The 10,534-nt window shown below is 38.6% G+C and overlaps 1 protein-coding gene across 1 annotated transcript in view; it reads left to right on the top strand.

The window, feature by feature from the left end:
- Positions 1–256: 256 nt before the first annotated feature.
- The window catches only part of LOC129716790 (putative carbonic anhydrase 3), a 32,950-nt gene continuing 22,672 nt past the window's right edge, over positions 257–10,534 (top strand). Inside the window, exons 1-2 of the mRNA XM_055666626.1 lie at positions 257–648; positions 718–794. Coding sequence (XP_055522601.1) covers positions 767–794 — 28 coding nt within the window. The 5' untranslated portion in view covers positions 257–648; positions 718–766. The remainder of the gene's footprint in view (positions 649–717; positions 795–10,534) is intronic.

Below are 10,534 nucleotides of genomic sequence, written 5' to 3'. Positions count from 1 at the left end.
TGCACCGTTCTTATCATTCCTCTACCCGGTGTGAACGCTTTACATAAGCATACCAATTGCAGCAGAAACAACACTTCAAAGAGTGACAAATCTCTCCTAGAAAATTTGCTCCCGCTTTCCACTGTCGTTTACACCGGCTGATAAGCATCAGTAGCCTCTAATGCATTGGCCGGAGCGCTGAGCTGCTATAAAACGTGTAGATGCATTTCTATAACAGGAGAAGAAATCTGCAGAACCTATATTCATTCACACACTCATTTCATTACCGGGCCGCCAGTTAGCATAATCAGTGTCCTCTGAAATGGTGCGAGTTCTGATGTATACAAAATATAGGGTAAGAATCATCGTTATATGAAGAGGGGGTTTCATCGTCATCGTCAGCAACAGCCGAATAGCGGCAATTCATCATCGTCGGACCGATAGAAAAATAAGTGGACGCATTGTGTTGTACGTAGGTACGGCAGAGAACTTCAACCGACGACTTCAGTAGCCTGTTGGCTGTAAGTTGGCGAGCACGCGGGTAATCAGAACGGTCAATTCCATATAAGACCTCCTGCAGGCGGCCGGCCAAACTTAGTCTATCGAAGGCTGGCACTGCGGTTGGACACACGGTGGTAGTGTTGTGAAAGACTTTTTTTTTCACCGAAAGTTAAGTAAAGTAAAGTTACCGTTTTGAAAATCTAGTGTAATCGAGTGAAAACGGAAGTGATAATACAGATAAAAAAAACAGTAATCTTGTAACGATAAGCTGTTTAATTCATATACAATGAGTCTTAAAAGGATTAGCTTACTCGGTGAGTTCAACCATATCCCATTTAAACCATTTCCGATTTATCTAACAAGCAATAAAATAGGACAAACGTCGATCATCGAACATTGCAACAAGCCAGAGTGACGTACCTCTTGTAGTGCGGCTAGGCATTATTATCAATCACCTGCCCTGCGCCGGTGACGATTGGTGCTCAGCTTATCAACTCAGCCAATGCATGTCTTGTAGTGATTAGGAGATTTTGATTGATCGTGGCTACTATCCGCGATTGTGTGATTTTTTTTCGATTAATCATGCCAACAACGAATATTAGTGCGTAAATGGAAACTTCGCGGTTCATTTTCCGGAACTTTCCGCTTGTTTGCTGGTAAAACCATTTGACTAAATAGGGAAACACGTGTAAATTAACGCAATAGTGAGTTTGGACAGACAGGTTTTTATAATATTATAGATAGATTTCTATCAATTTTTTAAAATAATAAAAGTCTACAAACAAGGTTCTAAAAATGCAAGACGAAAATTCCAGCACTCCGTAGTACTTTGTGTGCTATTCGCTGGCTAGAACTCAATGGCCTTGCTTCCACTATAATAGTCTAAATTTTTCTAAATCAATTTTTAGTTAGTGTGAATGCCTTTAAAGCCCTAAGAAAGGTTTATGAATGCCAAAAGGCTGAAACCCGTTAGAAAGAAAAAACACAAGACCTAAAAATGTATAAAGTTGAATAACAGAAGACTGAGTGATAGTTAATTTGCAAGGCTGAGCACATGTAAATTTTAAAATTATTAAGGTGGACAAATTAATGACCCATACAAATATTTTCGAGCTGGTACGATTACGTGCTGTACGGTCATGTAAAGAAGTTGAGGACTTTTATTGAAGAATGTATCAACAGTCACTTTTTTTCTCTGCTTTCTATTAAACGAGCTGGCTGTCATTCTGCGCCATTGCTCACCAATAGTTTGTTTACAAGAGGCCGCCGCCTTCAACGGTGAGTCTGCATCTGAGTTGTTCGGCTAAAATATCAACGTCTTTGAGCTATAAGTTGCTTGGCTTCAATTATGTAAATCGTTTCTGCATCGTTCTAATTTGAAAAATGAACTATATAAATACTTCTGGAATATAAACGTCGTAATTCGTCCTTTTCTTACAGTTGCACAAAAAATAAACAACGCGTTGAAAAACATTGAACAAACCTAAGCCAAAGTAGTCAAAATCATTGAAAAATGCTGGCAAATTAAAAAATACAAAATTGCCCGCAATTAAGACAGTTGAAGTAAATTCGCGCGTTACCAAGATGAAATTAACCAAAGTGATTTAAAATAAGAAAAAATAAAAACAAAAACTAAGAATAGCAACAATTTTTTAAATTCGGAACAAGTGGAAGTTTTCAACATTCATTAGCGAGAAACCGGAAATGGTGTGCAATGGCGCTGCTTTCTATTATGCTTATGATTGTTTGCATTTCTCTTCCTTCGCGAAGATCAGTTCAGTATCAGTTACTTACAAAGAAAATCCACCAATGGAGGTTATACACTTGACTTCACTCGAAAAAACAATCTAAAGAAATTTTTTTTCGCATTTAATTAAAAACATCGTTACTTCTTCGTCTTTCTTTTTTGATCCTTGGCTTCGATTCTTTTGCAGAAAAAAACATTATTTTTATCCCCCTACTCCTCTTTCCAGTCATCATGGATCACTCTTATACTTTGAGCGATTGCAAATTACACTCTAATTTATCCGATTTCTACTTCTAGGCTAAGATAAAAAGTTTACTTTTTGAAAAAATTACACTAAAAAACTTTATTTTTACGAAGTTTCACCTTAATGCATGCATTGACAAGTGAAAAAGCGTAAGTTTTCACTAGTGAAAACTGATGTGAAAACCCGTTCGTGGAACACGCAGGTATTTCATCAGCCTGCAGTTTACAATTTAAGTGAAGCAAATTTCACAAAATTACACTCCGAGCGAAGTGAAAGTAGGCTGCAACTGACAGAATATACACGCATTTAAAATTAAGTTTTCGCTTGCTACTTGTGTTTGCATGCGTGAAAAAAGTAAACCCAAGAGAAATAGATGAGATCCACAACCTTCGATTCCACTGGATCGAATTTGTTCACAGTTCCAAACGAAGTAAAATTTTTACAGGTTGCATTTTTCACGGGCGTGAAAAAATGAACATTTTGTATGAGATTTTCACTTCGCTTGGAACTCTAAACAGGGCTTTAACGAATAAAAATTCAAAAAGCATACACATTGTACACACAAATACAAAAGACTTTTATATCGAAAATCCACGTGAAAACGTGTACAAAGTTTCCAATGGTGTCTGCTAAATATTGTCAAAGAAGTAGACAAATTTTTATTTTTCAATAGAGGGGTTTGCTTTCAATTTCCGAATTGTATTCTTGTTTATTTATTTCGTCAATCAAAAGTAGACAATGTACAATATTCTAGTATAATCAGTGGTGGGCACCATTCCGCTAATTCGCTAATCGCTAATCAGCGACGCTAAAATTCAGTTAGCGGTTTAGCGATTTCGCTAATTTTTGAGCTGGTTAGCGAAACTGTTAGCGTCGCTAAAATTTTGGCCTTCGAAACGCTAATCGCTAATTCGCTAAATTTTGTAGAGAAGCGACAATAGAAATATTTAGAAAAACTGTGAATTGCTGATGGCGTACGTAAATTGCTTTTTTTTCCTGTGTGGACTTATCACTGCGACCAGAGCTTAGATCTATTGTGATATTGCTCAGGTGTTTTCTGTACTCCGCACTTCATATTAGCAGTAACACTATTGAAGCAAGTGATACGCTTATCATAAATATCAGTGCTTTTGTGTAATTATTACCTTTCCGTTTCAAGCTTACTGCTCTACTATACCGAGCCTCTGCCCATCCTAACAATATCGCCTAGTTACAATTCCTTGGAGAGAACTTTCGTTACGTTACTCACACCAGTTTTATTATAATAGGGACTTATTTTTATTAGGAGGAGAGTCAACAGGGGTACTGTAGAATCCAGATTGAAGGAAGGGTACGTGGTAGGGAGCCTGAGAATAAACCCATGCTTAAAGTCGTTTGACAACCAAATGGCCTGATTCTACTAAGATTCGAACCCACGACCACTCGCTTACCAAAGCGGACTCTGCAACCTTGCGGCTACGGAGCTCCCCTAATCGTAAATTGCTTCGAAAGATGAACATACTTTACTGCGAAAAGTTACTTTTGTCAGTCTTTTTCCCCTAGAATGGAGTTCCAGTCATCGTACAAGCCCCATGAGCATTTTGAAGAACAAGCTCAAGGTCTAGATTGAATTTTCGGCACACCAAGAACTTTTGAAATTTGCAATGCGGTTGAAATTTAGACAACTTTGGTTCTACTTTTTCGATTCAGATAATAATTGAATTTTTATGAAAACATTACTAAGAGTATCTTTTTTTAATGCAAGCTAAATAACTTTTGTTATTCTTGTTTTTACAAAATCAAGTATGAATACCGTTTCGTTAACCTCTTATTGTAAAGTGCTTTAAAAAGTAATTGTTTTCGTTTGTTTTACTAAAAAAGATCAAAGTGGTCCAAATCTTACAAAACACGAGCAATAAATATAGCGATATGACTATTTACATATTGAAAAGTTAGCGATTATCGATTAGCGAAAGTTCCGCTAATGTGGGTTTAGCGTTTAGCGTTTAGCGATTATAGAGCTAAAATTTCCGGTTAGCGGCTTAGCGATTAGCGTCGCTAAATTTTCGGTTAGCGGTGTCCACCACTGAGTATAATATTAATTTACAAATTATATTTCAATTTATAAGCATTGCGATTGCGTTATGAGCTAAAAAAGTATTATAGTTCATCCCGAGACATTCTTAAGTCAATAGTTTCACAGTATTGATTTCAAGTGGCCAGCATGCAAATCAATAGTCCGAATTATGCACAATTTGTGCGGTAATAATTGATGGCGAACCTATTCCGATTTCAACGGTGCCTTCTTGGAATTTTGATGCACCTGAGAATTTGAGCTTGGATAAAAGCGTAACTGAATCAATGCGTTGCGAAACGATATCGTTTACAGATGAAACGGTTGCAAATTCACGACGCTCTTTTAATGACTGTATGTTTATAAGCGTGCAACGTGCTTCATATGAAGGAAATGGTGTCCAGCTTCGGAAAATACTGGTCTCACGTAAAAAATAATATCAACAATGTGAGTTTTTTTTAATGGAAATGTTTCGCTTCGCAACAGGCCCTAGCAGAGCAGTATGGCAGCGACCAAGGTGTTTCTACGAAGTTCAAACATTCGGCTACGGTGCTTTTACGAAAGTAAAGCCCTCGTTTCCGGTGTTTGGCGAAGCTTGAGGCACCAGTGGCGATCGTATAACACTGCCACTGGCTTCGGTGTTTGAAGTTTCGCCCTTCGTGCCATCTGTCTTACACCAACACTGAATGGCAATTGCTAAGCACGCCGTTTCGTGTTCAAATGTATCCCTCAGTGCAGAGCTCGTTTTGGACATGGCTGCCATAAAATGCTGCAGTATTCCAATATTGATCTTACATAGGCTATATATAGTTTTTTGATGGGTTGCGGGTCCTGAAAGTTGAGACAAAAGTGCATTATAAAGCCTAAAATGTTGTTAGCCTTGTGCATAGTTGTGTTGTAAAGGTCAATAAAGGGTAATTTCTAGTCTAAGACAATTCCTAAGTCCCTAACTTTTTGACAGTTGTCTGAAGCTTGATTTCCCAATGATACTGTAATATTTGGTGTTGTTGTTTTTCCGACAGAATAACATTAGTTTGAATTTTGTTACATTTAGCTCAAGGAAGCTTTATCTACACCATGTGTAGAATATGTTTCAATTGAAAAGGTTTTCTATCCTTTTCGAGTACTTTGTTAGTCACATGAAACCCAGTCGAAAGCTCTTGCTGCAATTCTGAAAATTGAAGGGCTTGAAATTGATACAAACGCTTTTCAATTGAAAGCGGAGGTTATCACCATCACTCTCGCATGACGATTCTCAATTAAAAATGACAATGAGCGCTGGCGAAGACAGAAGGCTTCCATACAGTGCTTCACGCATATACATAGGAAAGAGGGAGGAAATATTGATTGGAATTTGCGTAACGTATTTATTAAATGCCATTGCCGTTCTAACTGCGGCTTGCGGTATTAGAAAACTACCATCAAACGACGCGATGCGGTGCTAATTCCAATTGAGACGGTGAAGGAAAGGAAAGAGTCTCTCTCTCCGTCACTCTCTCCGTCGTTTGAAATAGTCATTAGTTTCATTTTAATGTTTTTTTTTTTCCTTTTCGCGGTGTAGCTACACTTTTTCCGGGCCATATAGACTGTTCCGAAAATTATAAATACATCTTCTTTCTTGAATAAAACAAAAAATACAAGATTTTTCGGGTCATTTTATTCTTAAATATAGATAATAAGTGTTTTCTTTCCAGTTTCAATTCAAGTTGGGATTATTTTTCGTAGGATACGCGAGTTCTCTAACTTTTCTCTTAACACTACTCATAAGCTTTTGCACAGTGTGCTCAGTTGTGCTCCATTTTTACCACTTCAAGCCAATCTTTTTTTAAATTTCCAACATTGTCCGCTGGTTTGACATATTTCCTCAGCTTTGCCTTGGTCAAAGCCCAAAAAGTTTCAATAGGGCGAATTTCAGGGCAGTTTGGAGGATTCATCTCCTTTGGGACACATGTGACATTATTTGTTTTATACCACCCTAGTGCATCCTTAGAGTAATGGCAGGAAGCAAGATCGGGCCAAAAGATTGGAGGATTGTTATGCTGCTTAACCATGGGTAACAACCTTTTCTGCAAACACTCTTTCACGTAAATTTTACCATTCATTGTGTCATTCGTAATGAATGGACGAAATATTTTCCCACATTCACAAATGGCCTGCCAAACCATTACCTTCTTGCCGAATTTCTCGGTGTAAATGGCTTTCACTAGTCCAGGGACATCCTTTCCGCTCGGTGATGTATAAAATTGCGGTCCTGGCAGAGTCTTATAGTCTAGTTTTATGTAGGTTTAGTCATCCATGATAACACACCCCATTTTTTTGGTCAGAAGTTTGTCATAAAGCTTCCGAGCTCTCGGTTTCACAGATTCAGCTTGTTTTGGATTTCATTTCGGCTGCTTCTGCTTCCGACGGGTCTGCAGACCCATTCTTTCCTTGGCACGCATAACGTTACTCGCCGAGGTTCCAAGCTTTCTCGCCACATCTCGTACTGATACTGAAGGATGCCGCTTGTAGTATTTCTTAACCTTTTTGTCCATTGTGGGATCAACAGGCCCGGGTTTTCTACCACGTCTTGGGGCATCAGTAAATGTGCACTCTTCACAATACTTCCGCAATGCGGTTTGAATTGCTCCGACAGTTATACCTTCTTCTCTGGCTAGTTTAGAAGACCACTCACGGTGCCCCATTTGTGCACAATTCTTTACTCGGGAGAAAGGCCACGCATTTTTAAAATTTCGCACTAAATGTTAGAAAAAATGACAGCATCTATTTCTTTTGGATGTAAACAACAGGACGCAGCCAACGTTTGGTTGAATACTGCACGTAATTTGAAATGACGGTTGATCGTAAGTGTATTTATAATTATCGGAACGGTCTATATTTTGCAGCTTCAAATAAAACATTTTCAGTGTCGTTGCATTGGTATGCGTAATAATGGGATAGCTGTCAATTCGTTTTGTTTTGGCCATTATCGCATTCGTCATTTTGTCTCGTTTCCATTTCATATGTCCATCTCGCAAATGTGCTGAAAAAAATCTACCTGACTTTCCACCACGTGGAACGTTTGACACATACACACTTAAAATTTTTTGCCGGGTCTCGGTAATTTATTGCCGAGAACGGCACCACTGCTCAGTTAAGAAAAAAATGACAGCTGTCACATTTTTTCGTAAATCTCGGTTCAGCCTAACTGAAATCTCGGAAATCGGGTATTTTGTGCCGAAATTTCAGTTTGGTGAACCGAGATTTACGAAAAAATGTGACAGCTGTCATTATTTTTTCAACCGAGCACTCAGTGGTGCCGTTCTCGGCAATAAATTACCTAGACCCGGCAACAAATTTTATGTGTGTACGTGTGAATATGTTGGTAACTTCCTACAGTAGACTCTGCTTTTTTCGGGTGTCAAAAGGGTAGTCAGAGACAGAAAAAGGGTAGTCCGAAAAGTCAAATAAAACATTTACGGTGTCAAAAGTGTCATTTGAGTGTAGCTACACCGCGAAAACGAAAACGACATAAATGATCCGAAACAAAGAGAAAAAGAAGTAATTCGTTGACAGTAGCCGAAAGGAATCAGATGAAAATGAAACTGTTCGAATCGAAATGACAGCGCGAGTATATCAGTTCCATTGTTTTGTTTCGAAAATGTAGAGCCCTGCTACTAGGTATTGAAATCGTTTAACATGTAGAAATTGTGAAGGACGACTCGTCACTGACGAGAGAGTCCCGCGTTTCAACAAAATGTCCCGCTTAGAAATACGTCCCGTGAAATGTCTCGCACGCTTTTGAAATGCCCCGCGGTGTTAACAAAATAGAACCACCCGGCATTACATTTTTTCACTGCGACAGTGTGCCTTTGTGGCAATCGTTCTACAATAATTCTACTCATTTATCTGTCTCTTCACATCCATAATAGTCGTATCGAAGAAGCGTAGATCAAATAAAAGGCAAAGCATAAATTCTACCATTTCGCTGTAAAATCTTAACTTTTCTGTTTATGGGACGTATACTTTGCGGCCAACTACTACTATACAGGACAATTGTGGGGCTAGAGCTGCGAAGTTATTAACACTAACAGTATCACCCTTCCAGCTGGTCTTGAGGTACGACGCTGGCCTAACAAGCCAGTCGTCGTAGGTTCGAGTCCTCGGCTGCTGGTGTTAGTAAGATCGTAGCGCTAGCCCCGCAATTGTCCTGTACATTAAACAGTTGGCTGCGAAGTCTGTGTAAAATAAACAGAAGGTCAATTTCCGGGAAAAAAAATCTTTCGGGGCATCATTAACATTGATTTGAAAATAGATGAGTTACTGAATCTTTCAGTAGTTTAAAAAAACCGTTTATACTGCAATAAACTAACCATACGACGCGTTAAAAAGAGAACGTTGCTGGTGAATGAAGACCTTCGAAGCATTTTATTAGTGTTGCTGGTAATCTCCAGTAGAGTGCTGCTTAGCCGTGAGGTTACAAAGTCCGCTTTGTCAAGCGGATGGTCGTGGGTTCAAATCAAAAAGGCCATTCGATTCAAAAAGGACTTTCAGCATGGGTTTATTCTCAGGCTCCTCATCGGTTACCCTTCCTTTACGCTGAAATCTACAATACCTTTGCCCGACTTCCTCTTAGCAAAAATAAGTCCCTCTTAACAATAAAACTGGCCAGTAGGACGCACGACGAAACTTCTCCAGGGAATTATAATTGGTGATATTTGGTAGGAAGAACGAGGGCTCGGTATAAGAGAACAGTAAACGTGTAAAAGGAAAGGTAGCACATTACACACAAGCACAGATAGAAATAATAATAATAATAATAAGTATGCCACTTCTCAATAGCGGTATTGCTAATAATAGAAGTGCGGGATATACAGCAGACACCCGGGCATATCTCACAGTAGATCAACGATTCTGGTCGCTGTGAGGAAGCCCGTACAGGGAAAAAAAAATCTCTAGTAAATGTTGAAATTGTGTTAAGTTAGAGTTCCACTATTGGATGAATGCGCGAACAAAAAATGCTACAACGTTTATACAACACATAATTCACCGTTTTAGTTATTCAGCACCGTCTGCTTCTACACTGCTTCAATTCCACATTTGCTTTTATGAAAACTTCCATATTGTTCCTTGGGTTATTGTATTCCTACTACAAAACGGATTTCAAACACTAATGTCTTGATCAGTAGGTAACATATAACCCAAGCTTGCGGTGCAATAATTTCTCTGCCATACTAGCTTAGTTAAAAGTTGCGTAAATCGTGCTCGCTTTCAGTTGCATACTGAGAATGTGCGAAAATCAATCTCTCATTTCGTTTTGGTGGCCGCTGGTAAGGCCGCACAGTATACGCATCGGGGTCAACGGAACTGGACCGATGGAGTACTCCCAATTTAACACGTTGCATCGTGTTACTTCCAGAAGCTGCGGCTTGGAGTACAGCAAACTATGTTTTTTGTGTTGACTGGCAGACATGAAAATGAAAACTAATGGAGTGCTCTTATGTGAACAGCAAAAAGACTGAAATTTTCTACAAATCACATTAAAGTGGTAGTGTGTAGAAGCCACCACGTGTTCACCACGTGGTTGACTACGAATTTTAGCGTCACTGGACTCGGGAATATTTAATGCGTTATCTATGAGAACACTATTTAATATTTTTATCGCCATAACAAACATGATGATATGTTTTCATAAGTGATGCATTAACTATTACCGAGTGGTGAGCATTTGAAAATTCGAAGTTGACCACGTGGTGGCTTGAAGTCGGCCATTTATGGCTTCGACGCACTTCCACCTTAACCAACAAATGAGTTATAATTATTTTAGAATTATAGTACTTAATCGATGAGTCCCTACCATTTCTTTTAAGGGGGGATTTGTTAGTAGTGATATGTTAGTAGTAGTTATGATAAATATTAGTAAATAATGAATATGTGTGTCCAATCACAAATGGTGACTTCTCAACACTGTTAAAAATTTGTAATTTTAATTGTTAGAATTTGTTTGCTTTCGCAATTAGGACTTATCGTT

Source organism: Wyeomyia smithii, chromosome 1, assembly GCF_029784165.1.
Source record: "Wyeomyia smithii strain HCP4-BCI-WySm-NY-G18 chromosome 1, ASM2978416v1, whole genome shotgun sequence".
In the NCBI taxonomy this organism is placed as follows: Eukaryota; Metazoa; Arthropoda; class Insecta; order Diptera; family Culicidae; genus Wyeomyia; species Wyeomyia smithii.
The sequence above is the reverse complement of the archived record's forward strand: the minus strand, read 5'-3'. Positions and strand labels throughout refer to the sequence as shown.